Source organism: Bos taurus, chromosome 16 (assembly GCF_002263795.3).
Source record: "Bos taurus isolate L1 Dominette 01449 registration number 42190680 breed Hereford chromosome 16, ARS-UCD2.0, whole genome shotgun sequence".
Taxonomy (NCBI): domain Eukaryota; kingdom Metazoa; phylum Chordata; class Mammalia; order Artiodactyla; family Bovidae; genus Bos; species Bos taurus.
The window spans coordinates 72,291,337-72,317,804 of record NC_037343.1 but is presented as its reverse complement, the minus strand read 5'-3'; the positions used below and the strand labels follow the sequence as shown (position 1 = coordinate 72,317,804).

The 26,468-nt window shown below is 42.7% G+C and overlaps 1 protein-coding gene across 2 annotated transcripts in view; it reads right to left on the bottom strand.

The window, feature by feature from the left end:
- KCNH1 (potassium voltage-gated channel subfamily H member 1) overlaps positions 1-26,468 on the bottom strand; it is a 441,293-nt gene that overhangs the window by 329,317 nt on the left and 85,508 nt on the right. Inside the window, 1 exon segment of one of the 2 annotated variants that reach the window (NM_174372.2) lies at positions 9,160-9,633. In NM_174372.2, the coding sequence (NP_776797.1) occupies positions 9,160-9,633 (474 nt within the window). 2 annotated transcript variants of the gene reach the window in all.

Sequence of the window (26,468 nt, the reverse complement as noted above, 5' to 3'; positions counted from 1 at the left end):
GGACAATGTGTGAGCAGAGGTGAGTCAGGCACATCTGTCGAGTCTGTTTTGCTCCAATGTACAATGCTCTCAGAGCATCACTAAGTTTTTATGCTATTTAAAGCTCTGGAATCACAGTTTCATAGTAAATCACCACTTCCAGGAAGCCATCCAGGATTAACTTGTTCCCTTTAAAATGCTCCCCCTAGCCACTGCCCTGGTCCCCCATGCATGCCCCAAGGGGTGAGGATGATTCAGTTGTCTGTGTAGGATAAAACACCTATAGCCTGCCCTTCTGTTTGGAGCCTCTGCTTGATCAACAGCCACGGAACCTCCATAATCCTTGACATACTGTGAACACAAGTCAGGAAGAAGACTGATCTTTTTAATTAAAATAAGAGGAAACATTCTATGCTGACTTGCCCTCACAGGTGAGAGGGGAGAAATGGCAATATTCCAGCATGACAACAGTAGTAACTGATACCGTCACTGAAGGCAGACCCCAGCCACTGGCCACTGCTGGCAAGTCCCCATCATCAGAAGAGAAACACACCCCACAACAGCACTTCCTGCCACAAACAAAACACTTAGATGAAACTACAAGGTGTCTGGTTTTGTCTTCCTTTTGCCAAAATAAATGGATGGTAGAAATGGGGGGTTACTCAGCACAAACACAAAAGATAGAAATGCCAAGGAAAAGTGTATGAAATATGAGGGTACTATCATACAATTTCGGGTTTGTCTGTTGTATTAATAGACACAATTTTGTTGTTGCTATTGTTTAGTCGCTAAGTCGTGTCCGATTCTTTTGCAATCCCACAGATTGTGGCCCACCAGGCTCCTCTGTCCATGGGATTTTTCAGGCAAGAATAACGGAGTGAGTTGCCATTTCCTCCTCCAGGGATCTTCCTGACCCAGGCAGCAAAACCACATCTCCTGTGTCTCCTGCTTTGAGAAGGCAGATTCTTTACCACTTGAGCCACCTGGGAAGCCCATTAGACATAATAGCTTGAGTTAAATCTTTTCAGTTTTTATCCAGGAGACACCATAGGCTGCTGAGATGGGCTGGTCTGCATGCCAGTGTCTCAGTTCTTCCACACTCTCCATGTTCCAGGGATCCACAGGAGGAGGAAAGCCCAGGAGCAGGCCTGCGTTGATCAGGCCTAAATAACCAATGCTATCAATAACGGAGTTTTTTAATAGCTATTTTGTTGTTGTTGTGAAATACATAAATTATACTACATCCATACAATGGAATATTATTCAGAAATAAAAAGAAATAAGCTATCTGAAGTCCCCAAAATACATGGAGGAAACTTAAGGCCTTATTTCTAAGTGAAAGAAGCCCATCTGAAAAGGCTACATATTATATGATCCCAAGATTATGACACTGTGGAAAAGGTAAAACGATAGAGACAGTAGAAAGCAGTTGCCAATAGTTAGAGAGAAGGATGGGATGAACAGGTGGAGCACAGAGATGTTTAGGGCAGTGAAACTGTTGTATGATACACAATGGTGGACACATGTCATTATCCATCTGTTAAAACCCAGAAAATGTACACTGCAAAGAGTGACCCCTAATGGAAACTCTGGACTTCAGCTGATAACGATGCATCGTATTGGCCATAATGGGGCTTCCCCAATGGCAGATAAAGAATCTGCATGCAATGCAGGAGACACAGGAAGTGCAGCTTTGATCCTTGGGTCGGGAAGATCCCCTGGAGTAGGAAGTGGCAACCTATTCCAGTATTCTTGCCTGGAGAATCCCATGGACAGAGGAGCCTGGTGGGCTACGATCCATAAGGTCGCAGAGTCAGACACAACAATGTGACTGAGCACATTGGCCATAACCAGTGTACTACACGCACGCGAGGTGTTAATAACAGGGCATCTGCCGGTGGTGAAGGTAGTCTTTCTACTTCTATAAACCTAAACTCCTCTGAAAAATAGTCTATTAATAAAAAAATAATTGCTATGGTAAACCACAGGGAAATACATAAACAAATTATAGTACATCCACACAGTGTATTGCTGAAAGTCTAGGATAGAAAATTCTCAGTCATTTCATGACATTCAGCCAACAGCTTCCTCTGAGGTTTCAGCTGGACAAGAGGTGTCACCTATATGGGAATTGAACCAGGGTCCATCCACCTAAATAGAAACCACAGGTAAGGCCTGAAAACTACAAATCAACAGGATGATCCGTGTACATAGATCCAATTTGATTTCAGCTTCAGTGATAAGGAAATCACAGAAAAGCTAGGAATAGTGATCCTAGAAGAACCTTGGCCCATCCGCCAAGGAGAGAGAGGAGGACAGGCAACCAGCCCTTTAGAGTTACTTCTGACCCCACGCTCACCACCCAGCCCTATGCATATGCACTAGGGATCTCAGTTTAGGGTCACCCAGGCTGACCACTCGGACCTCTCACCCCTTGGAGGTGGGGTGGGGGGCAGGCAGAAGGGGCCAAGTTGGGAATGATTCACAGAAGGACTTGAGAATAGCACACACTGCTTGGCTCATTCTGTCTCCAGATCTCTGATGAGGCAGCATGACTTGCAGGGAAAAGCACAGACTTAGGAGTTATGAGACCAGAGTCCAGTTTTACTCTCTGGACAACCTGGCCCTTTCCCCTCATCTGCAAAGCAGGGATAATCTTCCCTAGAGCCACAGAAGGTTCAAGTTGAAATGGACCCATCTTACAGGTGAGGTAAGCGAAGTCCAAGGAGATGAAATGACTTCTATAAGTTTGCACAGCTGGAAGCCGACAAGTCAACTTCCCCTCAGTTAAGTGCAGTTTCTTTACCACCACAGAGCTGAAACAAAGACCCTCTGCACAACAAAGAATATGGTCAATAATATAAAAACTTTGTACGAGGACAGACAGTTACTAGATTTAGCACAGTGAACATTTTATAATGTTTGCAAATGTCAAACTACTATGGACTACACCTGAAACTAACATAATATGGCAGGTCACCTATATTTCAATAATAAAAAAGGCGATCTGTGTGAAAGCGTTTTGGAAAGGTAGATGCTCTAGATGAAGGGGAGTCGCTATCAGTGCCGTTATCTTTCCATCAGCATGCCTCGGTCCTCCTCTGCTCTGGGTGAACATCATCCATGTGCTCTCGGCAAGTGTCAGCTGTGACCGGCCCTAGCTGGTGGTGCTTCTGTCTGAGGTTGCAGGGCCAGGGACAGAAGGAAGCTCTTGGCCCCAGGCCTCAGGGCACCAGAATTGTAACCCGGGTGGGAGCACAATTGGCTCCATCGGCTGTTTGCACTTCTGCACTCCACTGGCAGTAAAATTAGGATTCCTTATGTTTTGTGAATAATAATTCTATCTTTAACCCATGACACATACCAGGGCAATAATCCACTAAGTCAAGGGTCCCCAACCATGGACGAGGTAGCAGTCAGTGGCCAATGAGGAACCTGGCCACATAGCAGGAGGTGAACAGTGGCAGGCCAGCCAGTGAAGCTTCACCTGTATTTACAACCGCTCCCCGTCACTCGCATTACCCGCTGAGCCCCAGCTCCTGTCTGATCAGCAGTGGCGTTAGATTCTTGTAGAAGCGTGAACCCTCCTGTGACCTGTCCACGAGAGGGATCTAGACTGCTCACTCCTTATAAGGACCATCCCAAACCAGCCCCCCTGCCCTGCAACACTGGTCCATGGAAAGAGCGTCTTCCAGGAAACCAGTCCCTGGTGCTCGAAAGGTCGGGGTCCACTGCACTACGTGCTTGAAAGAGACCCACCGGGCTTTCGCTCTAGCACACCCATTCCGAGCTTCCACTTACTCCATTTCCAGACCTCCTGTCCTCTCACCAGTTTAACTAATGTGCAAACATTTTCCCAAACAGCCTCCAAAACAGATGATTACCAACAGACTGGAGAATGACGCAAACGTAGGCCATCTACATAAGTGAACCAAGCTGGAGCAAAATGCTTGTGTGGCTTAAACCATGAGGTGGGCTCCATCCAAACACGGCTGAATTCACAATTGCTGGCTTTTTAACCTAATTTCTTGACCCAAGGTTTGGGAAGGCCCTATCCTTTCACTTTAAGAGCCCTCTCCCCAGTACCCACACCTATACCCTAACCCCTACACACACAGATGGCAAAGCCCCCACTGCCCATCTGCTGCTTCCCTGGTGGTCTCCACTGCAACACAATTCCATTGGCATAATTAAGAGGACACGAGAGAGAGGTCTGCTCCATTATTGTTTATGAGAAATGAATCAATAATTCCCTATTTCTCCCCACTCTCTAGTCTTAGATGAGCAACCCCACAGCAGAGCCTGGGGAAGAAGACAACGTATAGTGAATTACTCAGAACTCTTCTAGTGAAGCCATTTCCCCCACCTAACCCAGGTTCCAGCTGAGCTATTCCAAATCCTGAAAGATGACGCTGTGAAAGTGCTGCACTCAATATGCCAGCAAATTTGGAAAACTCAGCAGTGGCCACAGGACTGGAAAAGGTCAGTTTTCATTCCAATCCCAAAGAAAGGCAGTGCCAAAGAATGCTCAAACTACTGCACAATTGCACTCATCTCATACGCTAGTAAAGTAATGCTCAAAATTCTCCAAGCCAGGCTTCACCAATATGTGAACCATCAACTTCCAGATGTTCAAGTTGGTTTTAGAAAAGGCAGAGGAACCAGAGATCAAATTGCCAACATCCGCTGGATCATCGAAAACGTAAGAGAGTTTCAGAAAAACATCTATTTCTGTTTTATTGACTATGCCAGTCTTTCACTGTGTGGATCACAATAAACTGTGGAAAATTCTGAAAGAGAACGGAATACCAGACCACCTGATCTGCCTCTTGAGAAACCTGTATGCAGGTCAGGAAGCAACAGTTAGAACTGGACATGGAACAAAAGACTGGTTCCAAATAGGAAAAGGAGTACGTCAAGGATGTATATTGTCACCCTGCTTATTTAACTTACATGCAGAGTACATCATGAGAAACGCTGGGCTGGAGGAAGCACAAGCTGTAATCAAGATTGCTGCGAGAAATATCAATAACCTCAGATATGCAGATGATACCACCCTTATGGCAGAAAGTGAAGAGGAACTAAAAAGCCTCTTGATGAAAGTGAAAGAGGAGAGTGAAAAAGTTGGCTTAAAGCTCAACATTCAGAAAACAAAGATCCTGACATCTGGTCCCATCATTTCATGGGAAATAATTGGGGGAACAGTGGAAACAGTGGCTGACTTTATTTTGGGGGGCTCCAAAATCATGGCAGATGGTGACTGCACCCATAAAATTAAAAGACGCTTACTCCTTGGAAGGAAAGTTATGACCTAGATAGCATATTCAAAAGCAGAGACATTACTTTGCCAACAAAGGTCCATCTAGTCAAGGCTATGGTTTTTCCAGTGGTCATGTATGGATGTGAGAGTTGGACTGTGAAGAAAGCTGAGCGCCGAAGAATTGATGCTTTTGAACTGGGGTGTTAGAGAAGACTCTTGAGAGTCCCTTGGACTGCAAGGAGATCCAATCAGTCCATTCTAAAGGAGATCAGTCCTGGGTGTTCATTGGAAGGACTGATGCTGAAACTTAAACTCCAATACTTTGGCCACCTCATCCTGATGCTGGGAGGGATTGGGGGCAGGAGGAGAAGGGGACAACGGAGGATGAGATGGCTGGATGGCATCACCAACTTGATGGACATGAGTTTGAGTGAACTCCAGGAGTTGGTGATGGACAGGGAGGCCTGGCATGCTGAGATTCATGGGGTCGCAAAGAGTCGGACATGACTCAGCGACTGAACTGAACTGAACCGAACCCAGGTTCAACAGGTGGGGTGCCCTTCATGGCCTCTCCAACCTGAGCGCCAGCAGCCCTTCGTGCCCACTGATTTAATGGTGCCTTTTAACACAAAGGCCTGTGCCTGGAAAATGGTGCTATCCCTTGGTGAGCATCTTAAACTGCCCATCTCATCACCAACCCACCTGCCTCAGGGAAACTGCAGCTTCCCATCTCTTGGTACCCAATACCCAGCCTCCCCATGACAACAACCAAGCCAAGGGTGAACCACACACATCAGGAACTTCTCGGTCAGTTCTGACTCAATAATATCCTTCTGTGTTTTCTCCCTATTTTACCAAAACTGTCACGGAACAGACCCAGGGAATATGACTCATTCAAGATGGTGCAGCAAATCATATGGTCACAGTAATAATGAGTCCCCTTGTGATTCTTCTCTGTTCTGTTTGTGAGTTAAGAAGGTTAAACCATATGACAGTTCTACTGGGCTGTGACCTCCAGTAGGTCTACTTATCATGAAAAGAAAGGGATGTTGCTCAGTTGTGTCCGACTCTGCAACCCCATGGACTGTAGTCCACCAGGCTCCTCCATCCATAGAATTTTCCAGGCAAGAGTACTGGAGTGGGTTGCCATTTCCTTCTCCAGGGGATCTTCCCGACCCAGGGATCAAACCCAGGTCTCCCACATTGCAGGCAGACACTTTACTGTCTGAGCAACCTGCTAAATATCCTCTTCCCACCCTACCTTCCTCCAGCTTCCACCAAAGATAGGAAGTCAGTGCTGAGTCTCTCATTTTTACAGTCAGTCTGGAGGTGAGACTAACACCAGGGATTCTGAACTCACCAGGTTTTGCAACTGACAGGGAACTCAAATCCACAGCCCAAATGCCATGCATTCAGGCAGTTGAGGGGGTATCATCCCCTAGCTGCAGCTAGGAAAACTGGAATCCAGAAAGGCTAAATGACGTGCACAAGGTTCCCAGCTGTCCTTATAGGGGAGACTAAGAGGGCCAGCAGCCAAATCTTCAGTATTCTTGTGTTTCCCCGACTCTACCGTAACTATTTATTACAGAAAGGTTTTATTTCAGGTGTGAGCCAAAGCTCTGAAAGGAGTTATCAAATATAGAGTCAAGTCTTTACAGAAGCAAATCATAACTATAACCTCTTAATGTTCATGTTATTGTCCATGATCAAGACACAGTTGTAAGAACTTTAATGCTAAAACCCTTTGCCAACTATTAATAAAAAGCTATAAAGAAATTATGGCTTCCCAGGTGGCTCATTGGTAAAGAATTCACCCACCAATGCAGGAGCCACAAGAGATGTGGGTTCGATCCCTGGGTCAGGAAGATCCCCTGGAGTAGGAAATTGCAACCAGCTCCAGTATTCTTGCCTAGAAGATCCCATGAACCGAGAAGCCTAGAGGGCTATAGTCCATGGGGTTGCAAAGAGTCGGACAGGACTGAGGGACTGATCACAGAGAAATTATAATTTCCCTATCTACAACAGATTTCACGAATCTGGACACCAGAAACCATGTCAAGGGTACTCACAACTAATGGCAAAGGAATTCTAACCCAACATACACCGTGCATGGGAAGAAGCTCTATGCTCTGCTCACCTACAAGGTAATCTCGACACGTTTACATATGTGTTTACAGCTCTGCCAGTGTTTAGTAAGAGACTACAGAAGCCAAAAACTGTTCTATTTATCTGCAAAATTTCAATGCCATTGCTGTAAATAGCAAATGGTTTATTTTTAAAACTCAACCAGTATTTTTAAAGTTAAAACTCATTTCCCATATGTGCATAAGAAGCTCTTTTAGGTTGAAATAATCAGTTAAATCATCTAAGCCAAAATGATCATATTTTCCTCGCTAACTAACATAAAATTTGCTAGAAATGTACTCACAGAGAAAAATAGCACTCCCAACGTGTACTAAAATTCACATTTAAGAATCCCAACATTCACTTTAGGGATGATTTCACTCTTCTAAATGATCAGCCTCAACTCATTTAATCCCCCTACAAAATCCACACAAAGCATTATTTCTCAGGATTTTAAAGTCTATTAAAAGACACCACACAGATGAAAACAGGGACTGTTCTGAGTCTGGAGCATCTGAACACCAGTTCCCCTTCACTGGAGAGCAAACAGTAGGAAGTTGGATTCTCAGGCAGGGGCTGGAATCCTCGCCCACTGCTGGTACTGATGTGAAGGTGAAGGTATGCCACCACCAAGACGTTGGGTCACTGGCAGGCCCCGTTATCCTGGCAGGGAACTGGCTGTCCCTTCCCACTATGTCAAGGCTGAGTCCTACTAGCCCTTTAGCCCTGAGAGCATATCTCGCCTCGCTTCAGCCTCCCAACGACTTCCTGATGACCCATCCAGACAGCAGCACAGCCACACTGAGACCTCTGGGACCCTCCGCAATCTGAGGCAGTGAGGGCCACTGCTATCTGAGGCTGAAGACTGACTTACCAGGTGTACTGCCATAAAGTGTCAACTGAAGGGTAGGGAAAAAATATATCAATTCTCACAGAACACTCAAACTAGATAAGAATCTGACATTTTCCTTTGCTGTGATGTGACACCGTTGCTTTTTTTAATGGAGAAAATCACTTTAGCCGGCCGAGCGGCCCCTTCCTGCTGCAACATGTCCTAGCACCCATTCACTGACTCTTTAAGCATGTCCTGATTTTAGCCTGTTTCAGAGCATTTATCTTCTTTTAATTCCTCCCATAACAACCCAAAGCAGTGTAGTCCAGTAACACTCTCCTCTTGCCTGACTTAACCACAAGAGTCCGATGTAACCACAGCCTGACTACCTCAGCAAATTTAGGCAAGGGACAGCATGGACAATTGAATGCCATTGGTCACCTGCAAAAGTCATTTTAGAGAGGAATCAACTCATGGTTTCCCAACATTTACCAGAGAAAAAGGAAAAATAAAGGCAAGCAATCTTAGGGGAGAGTAGCATCTCTGATTTCAAGAGTTAATTAGTTTTGAAACAGCCAAAGGTCAGCAGCAGAAAACAGAAAAGTCCCCATGATGAGAATAATCAGTAGATAGGCATTCAGCGATTGCATACCAAGTGTAAGAGTCACCAGTGCAGCGGCAATGCATGCCTGCTTCCGCAGCCCCACCTCCCAAGCCAGCAGCTTGCACTCCACATGGAGTGAGAGAGAAGCCTCTGGTCTCCTCCACACCCATCCACTGACATGCAGGGTTCTCCACACGTCCAAAGGACAAGAGCAGCAGGCAGGGATACTGACCAAGCATCATGCTCCCTCTGTTTCAGACACCAATCGTACTAATTCCCACCCATTCAAGTACTCTTCTGTTGAGCATCCACAATTAACTTAAAGACACGACAACAAGGTCTGAGATTTGAGGGATGTACCTGACTCTCTCTCCCCTCCAGGGGTGGTGGAATCTGATCAGCAAAACCAATCTTCCCTGGATCACCCATAAAGGCACTAACCTCATCCACGTTCTCAAAAGCGTTGATGACGTCATAGGGCAAACAGGACAGAAGGTCAATCACAAACCACGTCTTCAGGTAGTTCATGCGAATGAGTTTGGGGTCAGAAATCACCTCCCCAGCGGGTCCAACAAAAGTGGTGTGAAAATTCAGCACAATGTCCACCAAAAAAATGACATCCACGATGCTGTCCACAACCAGCCAGGCCACGTTGTTCTGCCTGGTTTTAAAGGAGACGTTGTAAGGAACCAGGATGGCTGTGTAGAAGGTTAGGATCAGGATGATCCAGTCCCACGTGGTCTTAAAAACGCAGTAGTGTAAGATGATGTGCGGGGGAGTCTTTGGTGCCTCTTGCTTGTACTGGGGAAGGATGTCTGAGCCCAGCTGCAGAACCTGTGAGGAAAAACACAGCCAAGAGAGAACTAAGTGAGGATTTCATTGCGAGCGTCAGACCAGCCAGCCTCTGTCATGGACAAACACTCATGACGTTCCAGACGGATCAGGAGGTACAAAAACAGGAACTGGAGGACTATGGGAGAATAGAGTGAGCGCTGTAATATAAACGATCATAATGAAACAATAAATATACTAAGTACCTCACATACAGTGATTACCTCACAATTCTAAATACAACCTTGTTTGATTAGCTAGCTATTATTCCATGTCACAAGAGAGAGACTGGGACACAAGAGAATTAAGCAACTTTACTCAACAAATATTGATTACTTTGTCACCAGAATTGTTCTAGACACTGGGCAAATAGCAGTGAAGGAAACAGCATGATTCTTGTTCTTGGAGAGGTCAGTCTAGTAGACAAATCAAGACAATATCAAATTGTAAGAAGAGATAAATAGAGTGGATATATGTTTACATATAACTGAATCACTTTGCTGTACAGAAGAAATTAACACAACATTGTAAATCAACTATACACCAATAAAAATTAATTTAAAAAAAAGAAAATGTGGACAACAATAGTACCTACCTCATGGGGTTGCTGCAATGATTAAATATGTTAATATATGCATAGAGCTTAAAATTGCTGCTGTTATTTTTGTTTAATTGCTAAGTTGTGTCCGACTCTTTTGCAACCCCATGGTCTGTAGCCCACCAGGCTCCTCTGTCCATGGGATTCTCCAGGCAAGAATACTGAACTGAGTTGCCATTTCCTTCTCCAGGGGATATTCCTGACCCAGGGATCAAAAGCTCATCTCCTGCATTGCAGGTGGATTCTTTACCACTGAGCCAGTAGGGATACCCACAGAGCTTAAAATAGTGGCTAATAAAGAATAAGTGTTTTATAATAATGATGATAACAATAACTTCATCACAGGTTGCTGTCAGGTATAAATTAGACAACATATATAAAATACCTAGAAAATAAATCGGAGTACTTGTAAAAAAAAATTTAAAGTATCATTAAATTTCTCTACTGACAAATTTTAATCAAATGATTGTGCCTATATTCCAATAAAACTATGTACAATGAAATTTTACTTTCAAAAAGTTAGAGGCTGCGGGACACACAGTGTTTTGATAGAATGTGACTTGAGGACCAGGACAAAGAGAGCGTTTGGACTAAAACCTGAAGGAAAGCAAGACACCAGTCATTCGAACTTTGAATGAAAAGTATCCAAGATAGAGAAGATAACTGGTGTAATGGCCTCAGGGTAGGACAAGTGAGATATTTTAAGGAAAGGAAGAAAGTCTGGTATGACTAACGCATACTAAACGAGAGGGAAAGGGATGCTAGCCAACTCGACGGGGAAGCAGAAACCAGACCACGCAGGCCCTAGAGGGCCACAGGGAGGTGTTGGATTTTATTCTCAGTATGTCTCAGTGTAACTGGAGGGTCCTGAGTAAGAAAGTAATAATCAGATGCGTGTTTATGAAAGAATAAATTGAGGCAGAGGATTAGAGGGAAGAAGAGAATCAGAGAATTTACTATTATAGTCTGGGGGAAAGATAGGGTGATGGAGAAAAGTAATCTAATTTTGGATATATTTTTGAAGTAAAACCAACTGGACTTGCTATTGGCTGGAAAGTAAAGAAAAGGGAGAAGGGGTACTCACTACTTTATTCCCAAAACACAGCACAGTGACTGGCCCACAGTGGGCAGTACAGGACGATTTTTAAGTGAATGACTGAGCTTCAAGGTCATACAGCTAGCAAAAGATGGGACCAGGATCCCAAATGAGATCCAGCTGGATTAAAAACATGTGCTGCTCCACAGCAAGATTGTATTTCCCTAAATAACAGGCTTTTGAGGAATCAGATTCAGTAAACAATGAAGTATAGAGAAGCCTGGCTCCAAGAAAGTATTGAGCATGGTTCTCACCCTCAATAATCAAAGGCAAGAAGCTCTGCTTTTAGAAGCCAGGCCAAGTTGGAAGGGACCCACCATACACGTCCCCCAGCTGCTCCTCTGTGGCACTTACGTGGTTCTTAGAAACACCTAGGTGAAACTTCCCCTTGTGTCATGGGAACGTCTTTGTACCTCTAGAGGATAAAGATCCCTTGTGCTGTGCTGTGCTTAGTCACTCAGTCGTGTCTGACTGTGACCCTATGGACTGTAGCCCACCAGGCTCCTCTATCCATGGGGATTCTCCAGGTAAGAATACTGGAGTGGATTGCCATGTCCTCCTCCAGGGGATCTTCCCAACCTAGGGATCGAACCCAGGTCTTCCACATTGTAGGCAGATTCTTTACCATCTGAGCCACCAGGGAAGCCCTGGAATACTGGAGTGGGTAGCCTATCCCTTCTCCAGGGGATCTTCCCGACCCAGGAATCCCGACCTATTGCAGGTGGATTCTTTACAGAGCTGAGCTACCAGGGAAGCTCAAAAGATCCCTTAATGAATGTGAAATAATCTGAATATCTCTGGTCCCCCTCTGGTTGGCCCCAAGCCTTAAAGGTGAGAAAAAGAAAGCTATAAATTCACAGAGGGCCCAGTGTGTAGTTGGGGTATGAAAACTGTTTCTACCCGTCCCACCAATGCACAGAGCTCTTTGGGATTTTAACTTTCCTTCCCCATGGAAAGCAACTTACACAAGTTTGATTAAGGACACTCGGACCTGAGACCTCAGGTAGGAAAAGTGATTGGCCTGTTAGAATAAAACAAGTAAAAGCAAACTGAATGAGCCTTCTGCTTTCAGAAATATGGAGTAGACATACTTTTCCCTATTCCTCACTCTGATCAGCATGGTCAGTCACTCAGTCTTGTCCGACCCTTTGCAATCCTATCAGCTGTAGCCCACCAGGCTCCTCTGTCCATGGAATTCTCCAGGCAAGAATACTGGAGCAGGTTGCCATTTCCTACTCCAGAGGATCATCCTGACCCAGGGACCCAACCCACGTTCCCTGCATCTCCTGAATTGGGAGGCGGATTCTTTACCACTGAGCCACCTGGAAAGCCTGATTCCTTGCTCTAAGTACCTTGAAAAGTTCTAGACATTGAAAAAACTAAAAACATTACATTAAACAAACATTAAACTATTCTGAATGGTGGAGAAAGGAAAGCAAACTGGCTAGGAATAACAGTGGTGAATTCTCTGGCTTTATTTTCTGCCTCATATATTCCTAGACTTGGAGCTGAAGAAGGCAGCAACATGGAAATATCAGTGGGTGTAGACAAAAAGAGTCCCAATAAAAGCCCAGTCTCTCTAGCAGAAAAACTGGGAAGGGGGCCTCAACAGACAGAAAACTTTAGATGATAATCGCTCTACCTGTCAAAACACAACAGAAAACCTGTGGCCCCACTCCCATCTAGGCCAGCAAGGGCTACTAGGAAGCCGAGATTTCCCTCTTCTTGAGTCTGTAGTGAAGCATGCAGCCTCCACTTCGTTCCTACTTGAGTATTACCAGAGAAGGCCCCGCAGGGAGCACGGACTTCCTTTCACTTCCCCCAGCAGCAGTGAGGCCCACCACCACTACAATGCAGAGAGGGCTCAATGTGAGCTTAGCAGGGAACTCTTACTCTTATGCTAACAAGGAGCCCTAACAAGTGTCAGTGGAGGCTGAGTTGGAAACTCAGACTTCCACCCCAACCTGGTAGAAATGAGAGGATGCCTACTCCTTCCTCTATCTGTATCTGTGTCAAAAGTAGCCACCTAAAACCAAAGGTTTAAGTAAGATCCAGAGTCTCACAATATAATATTCAAAATGGCCATTTCAACAAAAAAAAATCAGTCACTATATCAAGAATCAAGAAAACACCAAACTGACTGAAAAACAGAAAATCAGTTGATGCCAAGAGTCAAGATGATAAAGATGTCAGAAATATCTGACAAAGATTTTCAAACATCCATCATAAAAAAAATGCTTGGATGGGCAATTACGGACACAAACAAATTAAAAAACATAAAGTCTCAGAAATAGCAAATAAATAGAAAAGAAACAGCAAAGAAACAGAAAGTCTCAACCAAAAAGAGAATACATAAACCAAACAGAAATTTTAATACCAAAAACTATGACAACTAATTTTCAAAATTCAATGGATGGGATCAACAGCAGAATGGAGGGGACAGAGGAAAGAATCAGTGAATTTAAAGACAAAACAATAGAAATTACCCAGTCTAAACAACAGACACAGAAAGGCACACCACATGATGATAAAAGGTAAACTCTCCAACAAGATTTAGAAATCCTAATGCGTGTGCACCAAACAAAAATGTTCCAAGCATATGTGAAGCGAAAACTGAAAGATGAAACAGACAAACCTACACACCTCTTTCTCAACCTCTGATAGAACAACCAGACAGAAAGTAAGCAAGGATATAGAAGAACTCAATGACGATCTCAGCCAACAGAACGTAATCAACATTTATAAAACGCTCCACCCAAGAAGAATTTGCAGAATACACGTTCTATTCGAGTGCACATGGAACATTATTCAAGACAGACCATACACTGGTCCACAAAACAAACCTTGACAAATTTAACAGAATTTAAATCACACAAGGTGTATTCTCTGACTATAATAGAATCAAACTAGAAATCAATAACAGAAAGATAAGAGGAAAATATCCAAATACTTGGAACTAAATATCCAACACTTGGAAACAATACAATGCTAAATAATCTACGATCTAAAGAAGAAGTCTCAAGGGAAATTTAAAAATATATTGAACTCAGTGAAAATGAGAACATAACATATAAAAATTTGTGTGACACTGCTAAAGCAGTACCGAAAGGAGAATTTATAGCACTTAAATATATGCGTAAGAAAAAAGAAAAAGTCTCAGATCAATAATGTGCATTCTCACCTCAAGAACTTATAAAAGAGCAAAATAAAACTAAATCAGCAAGCAGAAGGAAGGAAATAACGAGTAGAAATCAATGAAATTGACAATAGGAAAACAATAGAAAAAAATCAGGGATTTTTAAAAATAAATAAAACCTATAGCAAGACTGAAAAAAAAAAAAAAGAAAAGCCACAAATTACCAATATCAGAAATGAAACAGGAAATACAAGTATAAACTGTGGACACGCAAAATATAATAGGGAATGCCACAAACAACTCTATACATAGACATTTACTACTTAAATGAAATGGTCCTTGAAAAATACAAACTACCACAATTCATATCCCTATAAACTATGAGAAAATTGAATTCATAATTTTAAAACTTCTAAAAGAAATCTCCAGGCCCAGATGGTTTTAATGATATCAAAATTTAACCAAGAATTAATGACAATTCTTCCAGAAAACAAAAGTAAAAGGAATACTTCTCAATTCATTTTGTGAAGCTAGTATTACTCTGATTCCAAACCCAGACAAAGACAGTATCAAAAAAGACAACTACAGACTAATATCACTCATAAATAGAGCTGCAAAAATCCTTAACAAACAGTAACAAATAGAATTCAGCAATATATAAAAAGAATGACCAAATGGGAAAATTCCAAGGCTGGAAAGCAAATTCAATATTGAAAAATGAATCAGTGTAATAAAAAAAAATTTGACAATATTCAACATTTATTCATGATAAAAACTCAGAAAGAAATAGGAATAGAGGAAATTTTCTTCAACTTGATAAATAGCATCTATAAAAACCTAGAGCTAACATCATATTTAATGGTCAAAAACTGAAACCTTTCCCCCTAACATTAAGAACAAGGGAAAATATCAGCTTTCACTACTCTTATTCAATATAGTGCTGCCTCTGCAATAGGCAAAAAAGAGAGAGAGAAAGAGAGCAAAAAGAAAAGGAATAAAAGGCATTCAGATTTGGTAGAAGGAAATAAAAATATTCCTATTTGCAAATGACATAATGGGATACATAGAATATCCCAAGGAATCTACATTCAAACTCCTCAAGGAATCTACATTCAAACTCCTAGAGTTAGTGAGTGAGTTCAGCAAGGTCACATAAGATAAGCATACAAAACTCATCATATTTCTTACACTAGAAATGAAGACCAGTGTTATACAATATCATTTATAATCACTCAAAAAAACACTTAAGTACAGGTATAATAAGCTTCCCAGGTGGCTCAGTGGTAAAGAATCCACCTGCCAATGCAGGAGATGTAGGAGACCCAGGTTGGATCCCTGAGTTGGGAAGATCCCCTGGAGTAGGAAATGCAACCTGTTCCACCATTCTTGCCTGGAAAATTCCATGGACACAGGAGTCTGGCAGGCTACAGTCCGTGGGGTCACAAAGAGTCAGACATGATTGAGTGATTGAGCACACAGGTATAATAAAACATACAGAACTTTATGCCAAAACAAAAACAAAAGCAAAACATCTGACTAAAGAGATTAGAGAAGATATAAATAAATGGAGACACATGTAAATTAGAAGTCTTCAACATCTAAAGATTTCCATTCTCTCCAAATGTATACCGGTTTAGTATAATTTCTATCTAAATGCCAACAAGAGTTGTAAATATCCACAAAATTATTCTAAAAGTTATATGGAAAGGCAAAGGAATGGGAATAGATAGAACAATTTTAAATAAGAAGAATAAAGTGGGAGGAATCAGCCTAGTCAATTTCAGGACTTATTATATAGCAAAGTAATTAAGACAGTGTGATACTGATAGAAAAATAGACTCACAGATTAATGGAACAGATAGAGAACCCAGAAGGAGACTCACACAAATACTCAACTGATTTTTTACAGTGGTGCAGAAAGCAATTCAGTGGAGGAAAGACAGCCTTTTCCACAAGTGATGTTGGAGCAAAGGACATTCACATGCAGGAAAAAAAAAATGAGACTCAATATATCTTACACCTTACATAAAAAAATGGGCTTCCTTTGTGGCTCAGATGGTAAAGAATCACCTACAATGCAAGAGACCTAGGTTTAATCTCTGGGTCAGCAAGATACCCTGGATAAAGAAATGGCAACCCACTCCAGTGTTCTTGCCTGGAGAATTCTAGGGACAGAGGAGGCCGGTGGGTTACATACAGTCCCAGGGGTCACAAAGAGACAGACACAGATGAGTGACCAACACTTACATAAAAGTTATCTCAAAACGGATTGTAGGTTTAAATGTAAAATTATAGAAATTTCAGAGAAAAACACTTAAGAAAATCTTTAGGACCCAGGGTAGGAAAGTATTTTTAGACTTGAACCCAAAGCACAATACATGAAAGAAAAAAAATGAATAAATTGGACACTACCAAAAGTTAACAGTTTTGCCTTGCAGAAGACTCTGTTAGAAGTATAGAAACACAAGCTATGTACAACTTGGAGAAAAGATTTGCAAATCACATATTCAACAAAGAAATAGGATCCATGATATACATAATTTACAATATAAAAATCTCAAAGTGAAGTTGCTCAGTCATGTCCGACTCTTTGCAACCCCATGGAGTGTAGCCTACCAGGCTTCTCTGTCCATGGGATTTTCCAGGCAAGAGTACTGGAGTGGGTTGCCATTTCCTTCTCCAGGGGATCTTCCCAACCCAGGGATCAAACCCAGGTCTCCCGCGTTGCAGGCAGACGCTTTACCCTCTGAGCCACCAGGGAAGCCTCTATCCACTGATATTCAGAAGGAGATGATATTATGCGGGTTTTGGGGAGAGGCCAGCAGGCTAAGACTCTTCGTGACCCCATGGACTGTAGCCCTCCAGGCTCCTATGTCCATGGGATTCTTTAGGCAAGAATACTGGAGTGGGTTACCATGCCCTCCTCCATGGGATCTTCCTATTACCCAGGGATTGAACCCGCATCTCCTGCATTGTAGGTGGATTCTTTACTGCTGAGCCACCTAAGAAGCCCATTTATAGGAGTATACAGGGCTAAAAAGCAAACACCTGCTTAGAAGGGGCGTTCAGTACAAATTAGCACATAGTAACACAAGCCTCGACCCACAGCAACAGGAAGAGGAGAGGGTTTAGACTAGGGAAGTTCCCGCAGAGTCTGTCAGTGCCTCAAACGCCCATATCAGGTGTTTTTTCTGTCCTTCAGGACAGAAATCTCAAAACTCAACAATAAAAAACAATCCAGTCAGTTCACTTAAGTTCAGTTGCTCAGTCATATCCAACTCTTTGCGACCCCATGGACTGTAGCACGCCAGCCTCCCTTTCCATCACTAATTCCTGGAGTTCACTCAAACTCATGTCCATTGAGTCAGTGAGGCCATCCAACCATCTCATCCTCTGTCGTCCCCTTCTCCCGCCTTCAATCTTTTCCAGCATCAGGGTCTTTTCAAATAAGTCGGTTCTTGGCATCAGGTGGCCAAAGTATTGGAGTTTCAGCTTCAGCGTCAGTCCTTCCAATGAATATTCAGGACTGATTTTCTTTAGGATGGACTGGTTGGATCTCCTTGCAGTCCAAGGGACTCTCAAGAGTCTTCTCCAACACCACAGTTCAAAAGCATCAATTCTTCAGCGTTCAGCTTTCTTTATAGTCCAACTCTAACATCCATCCATGACTACTGGAAAAACCATAGCTTTGACTAGACAGACCTTTGTTGGCAAAGGAATGTCTCTGCTTTTTAATATGCTGTCTAGGTTGGTCATAACTTTCCTTCCAAGAAGTAATCCTCTTTTAATTTCATGGCTGCAGTCACCATATGCACTGATTTTGGAGCCCCCCAAAAATAAAGTCTGCCACTGTTTCCACTGTTTCCCCCTATCTATTTGCCATGAAGTGATGGGACTAGATGCCTTGATCTTAGTTTTCTAAATGTTGAGCTTTAAGCCAACTTTTTCACTCGCCTCTTTCACTTTCATCTAGAGTCTCTTTAGTTCTTCACTTTCTGCCATAAAGGTGGTATCATCTGCATATCTGAGGTTATTGATATTTCTCCCAGCAATCTTGATTCCAGCTTGTGTTTCATCCAGCCCAGTATGTTTCATGATGTACTCTGCATATAAGTTAAATAAGCAGGGTGACAATATACAGCCTTGACGTACTCCTTTCCCAGTTTGGAACCAGTCTGTTGTTCCATGTCCAGTTCTAACTGTTGCTTCCTAACCTGCACATAGGTTTCTCAAGAGACAGGTCAGGTGGTCTGGTATTCCCATCTCTTTCAGAATTTTCCACAGTTTGTGGTGGTCCACACAGTCAAAGGCTTTGGCATAGTCAATAATGCAGAAATAGATGTTTTTCTGGAACTCTCTTGCTTTTTTGAAGATCCAACGGAAGTTGGCAATTTGATCTCTGGTTCCTCTGCCTTTTCTAAAACCAGATTGAACATCAGGAAGTTCACGGTTCACATATTGCTGAAGCCTGGCTTGGAGAATTTTGAGCATTACTTTACTAGCATGTGAGATGAGTGCAATTGTGCGGTAGTTTGAGCATTCTTTGGCATTGCCTTTCTTTGGGATTGGAATGAAAACTGACCTTTTCCAGTCCTGTGGCCACTGCTGAGTTGTCCAGATTTGCTGGCATATTGAGTGCAGCACTTTCACAGCATCATCTTTCAGGATTTGAAATAGCTCAACTGGAGTGCCATCACCTCCACTAGCTTTGTTCGTAGTGATGCTTTCTAAGGCCCACTTGACTTCACGTTCCAGGATGTCTGGCTCTAGGTGAGTGATCACACCATCGTGATTATCTGGGTCGTGAAGATCTTTTTTGTACAGTTCTTCTGTGTATTCTTGCCACCTCTTCTTAATATCTTCTGCTTCTGTTAGGTCCATACCATTTCTGTCCTTTATCGAGCCCATTTTTGCATGAAATGTTCCCTTGGTATCTCTGATTTTCTTGAAGAGATCTCTAGTCTTACCCATTCTATTGTTTTCCTCTATTTCTTTGTATTGATTGCTGAGGAAGGCTCTCTTATCTTTCCTTGCTAGTCTTTGGAACTCTGCATTCAAATGGGTATATCTTTACTTTTCAATTCTCTTCTTTTCACAGCTATTTGTAAGGCATTTTGCTTTTTTGTATTTCTTTTTGTTGGGGATGGTCTTGCTCCCTGTCTCCTGTACAACGTCACGTACCTCCGTCCATAGTTCATCAGGCACTCTATCTATCACATCTAGTCCCTTAAATCTATTTCTCACTTCCACTGTATAATCATAAAGGATTTGATTTAGGTCATACCTGAATGGTCTAGTGGTTTTCCCTACTTTCTTCAATTTAAGTCTGAATTTGGCAATAAGGAGTTCATGATCTGAGTCACAGTCAGCTCCTGGTCTTGTTTTTGCTGACTGTATAGAACTTCTCCACCTTTGGTTGCAAAGAATATAATCAATCTGATTTTGGTATTGACCGTCTTGTAAAGTCCATGTGTAGAGTCTTCTCTTGTGTTGTTCGAAGAGGGTGTTTGCTATGACCAGTATGTTCTCTTGACAAAACTCTATTAGCCTTTGCCCTGCTTCATTCTGTACTCCAAGGCCGAATTTGCCTGTTACTCCAGGTGTTTCATGACTTCCTATTTTTGCATTCCAGTCCCCAATAATGAAAAGGACATCTTTTTGGGGTATTAGCTCTAGAAGTTCTTGTAGGTCTTCATAGAAGCATTCAACTCCAGCTTCATCAGCATTACTGGCTGGGGCATAGACCAGTCAGAAGCATAAAGCTCCTAGAGGCTAACATAGGCAGCGCACTCCCTAACATAAATCACAGCAAGATTTCTATGACTCACCTCCTAGAATAATGGAAATAAAAACAAAAATAAACAAATGGGACCTAATTAAACTTAAAAGCTTTTTCACAGCAAAGGAAACTATAAATGAGGTGAAAAGACAACCCTCAGAATGGGAGAAAATAATAGCAAATGAACCTTCTGACAAAGGATCAATAACCAAAATATACATGCAGCTCATACCAGACAACAACCTGATCAAAAAGTGGGAAAAAGACCTAACTAGGCATTTCTCCAAAGAAGACAAGCACTTGGCTGATAAACACATGAAAAGATATTAAACATTGTTCATTATTAGGGAAATATGAATGAAAACCATATAAGGTGTCACCTCATGGCCATCATCAAGAAACCTACAAATAATAAATGTAGGAGAGGGTGTAAAGAAAAGGGAATGCTGTTGCACTCTTGGTGGGAATGTAAATTGATACAGGCACTATGGAGAACAGTATGGAGATTCCTTTAAAAAACTAGGAATAAAACTACCAGAGGACCCAAAAATCCCACTACTGAGGATATACTCTGAAGAAACCATAATTGAAAAAGACACCTGTAGCCCAATGTTCACTGCAGCATTGTTTACAATAGTTAGGACACGGAATCAACCTAGATGTCCATCAACAGATAAATGGATAACGAAGCTGTGGTACATATGTACAAGGGAGTATTACTCAGCGATAAAAAGGAATGCATTTGAGTCAGTTCTAATGAGGTGGACAGCCTATGATACAGAGTCAGAAGGAGAAAAACACACATCATGTATTAACGCCTGTGTGTGGAGTCCAGAAAGATGGTACTGACGAACCTAATCGCAGGGCAGCAGTGGGGACACGGACAGAACAGACGTGTAGACACAACAGGGGAAGGACAGGGAGGGACACATTGAAACAGTGACTTGAAATGTATACATCGTGTGTGTGTGTGTGTGTGTGTGTGTGAGACATTACCATATGTAAAACAGATAACATTGGGAATTTGCTATATGATTCAGAGAGCTCAAACCTGGTGCTCTGTAACAACCTAGAGGGGTGGGAGAGGGTGGGAGGTGGGAGTGAGGTTCAGGAGGAAGGGGATATACATGTACCTATGGCTGATTCATGTGATGTATGGCAGAAACCAACATAATATTGTAAAGCAATTTTGCTCCAATGAAATGTATTTTTAATGAGATTAAAAAAAGAAGAAAATAGCATTTGCATTAAAAAAATAAAGTACAAAATATGACTTTGAAAAAAAGAAAGAAATGAGCAAAAATTATGAAAGGACATGTTACCCAAGAGGATACACAGATGGCAAATACATGAAAAGATGTTCACATCATTAGCCATCGGAGAAATGCAATGAGATATCACTATGTACATATCACAACAGCTAAAATAAAAAATAGCATTTGACAACATCAAATGCTGGTGAGACTGCAGAGAAGCTGGGTTTCTCATATATCACTGATGGAAATGTGAAATGACACAGCCACTCCAGAAAAGAGTCTGGCAGTTTATTAAACCACAAAATATGCAACAGTAATTATACTCCTGGGCATTTATTCCAGAAAACAAAAATTTAGATTCAAACAAAAACCTGCACATGAATGCTCACAGTAAGTTTATTTGTAATACCAAAAAACAGAATCGGCCCAGATGTCCTTCAAGAGATGTATAGTTAAACTGTGGCACATCCATACCACAAACTATCACTAGTAATAAAAAGGTGCCATTACTGATACACTCAACAAGCTGGATTAAATCCAGAGATTTCAAAGCCTATCTCAGATAACACACTACATGATTCCATTTATACAACATCCTTGAAATGACAAAATCATAGAAATATTGAACAAATCAGTGTTTCCCAAGGGTTTAAGGAGGAGGTGAGGGCAGGAAGAGTGTGGCCATAAAAAGGCAACATGAGTTATTACGCTGATGAAACCATGCTATATCTTGACTGCACCAATGTCAGTATCCTGGCCATGATACTGAACTACAGTTTGCAGGAAGTTACCATCAGGGAAACTGAGTAAAGAGCACATGGGATCTCTGTATGATTTCTTAAAACAGCACATCAATCTACAATCATCTCAAATTAAGTCCAATTTTTTAAACAATTAACTCACTAGAGATGAATCACAAGCATTGTACGGAAGGAGTCCTGGGCACGGAGCTAAGTGAAAGGCAGGGGAAAGGGAGATGAGTTAGTTAGGAGTTTCCTGTATGTTTGCAAGATACAATATGGGCAAAAAGACCATTCAGCAAGATCTCAAAGAAAACCGCAAGGACGCAGCCACTTGCTGACCGCACACCAGAGTTGCCTGGAGTTCCACAGAGGAAATGTCCTCTTACAAAAACACGGCTGTTCCTGAGACAGTCTGATAAAATCCATAATTCTTCCCAAATAAGATTTCCCATTCCGAAGCTTTCGGGACACTATTAGGCCCTGCTTGAGTGAGGCCTGAGTCAATAGTGTCCTCAGACCTCTCAACAGTGCTGCTGACCACAGACTCGCCCCTCTGAGGCTACTCCAACAACATGTGTTCAAAGGGTACAGACAGAGCTGCAAGACCAGACAGGCAGGGATGGTGGGCCTTGTGTTCAGTTTGCTCTTCCCATCTCTGGGGTGTAGCCTTCCACACTGAAATCACTCGACATCTGCATTCTACAAGAAGCCTGCAAGTCAGGACATTTGATCAGGTTAAATGTGACACATTCTTTTTCCAAATCTTTAAGTTAAAGGCTGCAAATTGTTCCCCTCAGGCCAAGTTTTTAGTCTGACTTGCGATCTCTGTGTTTCACTCTAATATGAACTCTTTAGCAAATACATGGAAAACAAAAGATGGAAATTCCAAGGAGAGAGTTCTTCATTACAAAAAAATCAAGATTCTTAAGAAAATTTCCCAGACCAAAAGAGTACTTTGCATCCAGTAAACGGACAGTCTTTTCAGGGTGCAATGACAAATGACTAATGATTCATGTTTATCAGAAAGATTCCCAGGAGACTGACCCACCGTCCCCCTCACAAGTGTTCCGGGAATGGATTCAGACCAGAACAAGTGGAAACAGAATGGCTCTGATGAGCTCCATGGCTGCCACTGTCAAAAGAAAAAGCATTCCAGGGATCGTGCACAATATTTCTCCACTGGGAAAGCGGTCAGCGTCTACCAAAGGGAGAAGTCTCTGGGTGCGGAATCAAAACAGATGGGACACCAACCTTGTGTCCAGTCACAACAATTGGGCCCAATGTTAGATGCTCAGTGATGCTTCAAAACTTTGCAGAGAAACAGCTTCAGCAGACATGGAGGCAGAAGAATGGCCTGCTCTGGGGGTCTCGGTGGCCACCCCTTGGTTAGTCCTCTCCCCTGCCTCTTTTCTACGATTATCGGCATGAGCATATGCTTCTAGTTTCTTCCATTGGATAAGTTTTGTACCATGGAAGCTTCCAAAGGCAGAGAGTTTACAGCCCTTCCAGAAGGTCCTTCCTAAGAGTGCGACTGCGCCTGCCCCACGTGCCCAATCAGACAGGAGTTCCCCCAAATGCAGACACACTCTTCAAGTGTGATGTTGTTCATTCACACTTTCCCTGACTTCTCCCTACAACACTCAGGCTCTGCCCACACAAAAGCTCATTGTAAGCCATTATTGATGAAGTTAAAGAATGCTCATGAACACAGACGAATTCTGAAGGACAATAAGTTAGGTCTTTCCCCTAAATGAAGAATAAGGAAGTAAGACTGATTATCACATTTCTCTAGCACTTTCACTTCCAAAGTCCTCTACTGTGTTTCTGAATCCTTACATTCACCCTGAGAGGGTGTTCTACAGATGGGAAAATGTAGGTTCAGAGCCGTGAAGTGACTCACACTGAGTCACATCAGGGCTGAGTAAGCAGAGAGTTGGGAGTACAAGCCAGGTCGCCAGCTCCAAGCCTCCAAGTCTTTTCACAAATCTATTTGTACAGCCTGAAATGCCTTTCATAGAACACTGACATATGCCGTCACACCTCACGCCACCTCATGAAACGGGAAGGCTGGTATTTTTTTTCTTTTACAGACTGGGAAAATAAACCCAGACAGTACATGATTTGCTCATAGTCACATAACAGATGACAAAACAGGACCACAAGCTCAAGTCCAGTTTCCTCAGCTCAGTTCAGTCACTCAGTCTTGTCCAGCTCTTTGCAATCCCTTGGACTGCAGCATGGCAGGTCTCCCTGTCCATCACCAACTCCTGGAGTTTACCCAAACTCATGTCCAGTTTCCTAATTCGATGCTTTTCTTCTGTTGTATACTGACTCTTCATGAACTACTGTTTCTCCATAGGACTTCTGAATGATAGCAACAAGCCACCTGTCATCAAAGACACCACCTCCCATGATGGACCTTCTCCAGGACTTTCCAATTAAAGTCCTGAACCAGCCACATTGGCCAGTCTATCTTCCTGAAGAGTAACCACTAGTCCCCAGGCCACACCTAGCTAGATTAAGGAAGAAGTAGGACCACATCACAGTCAGTTCAGTCGCTCAGTTGCGTCTGACTCTGAAACCCCATAGACTGCAGCATGCCAGGCCTCCCTGTCCATCACCAACTCCTGGAGCTTACTCAAATTCATGTCCATAGAGTCGGTGATGCTCTCCAACCTCTGTTGTCCCCTTCTCCTCCCGCCTTCAATCTTTCCCAGCATCAGGGTCTTTTCAAATGAGTCAATTCTTCACATCAGGTGGCCAAAGTATTGGAGTTTCAGCTTCAGCATCAGTCCTTCCAATTAATATTCAGGACTGTTTTCCTTTCGGAGAAGGCAATGGCACCCCACTCCAGTACTCTTGCCTGGAAAATCCCATGGATGGAGGAGCCTGGTAGGCTGCAGTCCATGGGGTCACTAAGTCGGGCACGACTGAGCAACTTCACTTTCACTTTTCATTTTCTTGCATTGGAGGAGGAAATGGCAACCCACTCCAGTATTCTTGCCTGGAGAATCCCAGGGACAGAGGAGCCTAGTGGGCTCCCTCTATGGGGTCGCACAGAGTCTGACACGACTGAGGCAACTTACCAGCAGCAGCAGATTTCCTTTAGAATGGATTGGTTGGATCTCCTTGCAGTCCAAGGGACTCTCAAGAGTCTTCTCCAACACCACAGCTCTAAAGCATCAATTCTTTGGCGTTCAGCTTTCTTTACAGTACAACTCTCATATCCATACATGACTACTGGAAAAACCATAGCTTTGATGAGATGGACCTTTGTTGGCAAAGTAATGTCTCTGCTTTCGAATATGCTGTCTAGGTTGGTCATAGCTTTCCTTCCAAGGAGTAAGCATCTTTTAATTTCATGGCTGCAGTCACCATCTGCAGTAATTTTGGAGCCCAAAAATATAAAGTCTGTCAGTGTTTTCATTGTTTCCCCATCTATTTGCTGGATGCCATGATTTTAGTTTATACTTACCTTGAAATCCTTCAGTGTCAAATGAATGTTACCATGCAAAGTGATTTTTGCTGATGTGGATGAGAGATTACAACATCTCACTAGAAGCTCTTAAGTGTTTCTCTGCTTCACCTCACTCTTAGCTCATGTTTTTTACCTAATGAATCACTGAAAAAAAATAAATAAATAAAACCATTCTTCCAATGGTCATAGATCTATAAATCAGTCTCTATCCTTACCCACTTGCCTCCTGTTTCAGCAGAGGAAGTGCCTTCTTTCTATCAAAGACCTATTTCTCTCATGTGTTTTGAATCTTATCCTGCTCCCCCTCCTCAAGTTCTTTACAACCCCATGATTCCCCTTCTTTTGTTCCCATAAACCTTTCCTTGGACACAGGATCATTCCATCAGCATCTTTAAACATCAATCAACTCCCTTTTCTTGCTCGATTCCTTTTGCTGCTCCCCTTTATAGCCAGACTTTTTGAAAGAATAATCCAAACACAACGTCTCCACATTCTCCCCTCCAATCACCTTCAACACATCCCAATCTGACCACTGCCTCCACTCTCTAATCAAATAGGTATGGTCAAGGTCACCGACAATCTCAGTGGTGCTAAATCCAATGGATGCTTCCATCCTGATCTAACTCATGCTCTCAGGAGCTGTTTACAGAGCTTCACACCTCTTTCTTCTTGAAACACTCTCCTTGCTTGGCTTTCTTGATGCCACTCTCTCCTGCTGTGGTACCTCAAGGCATGCAGCTGACATATGCCTT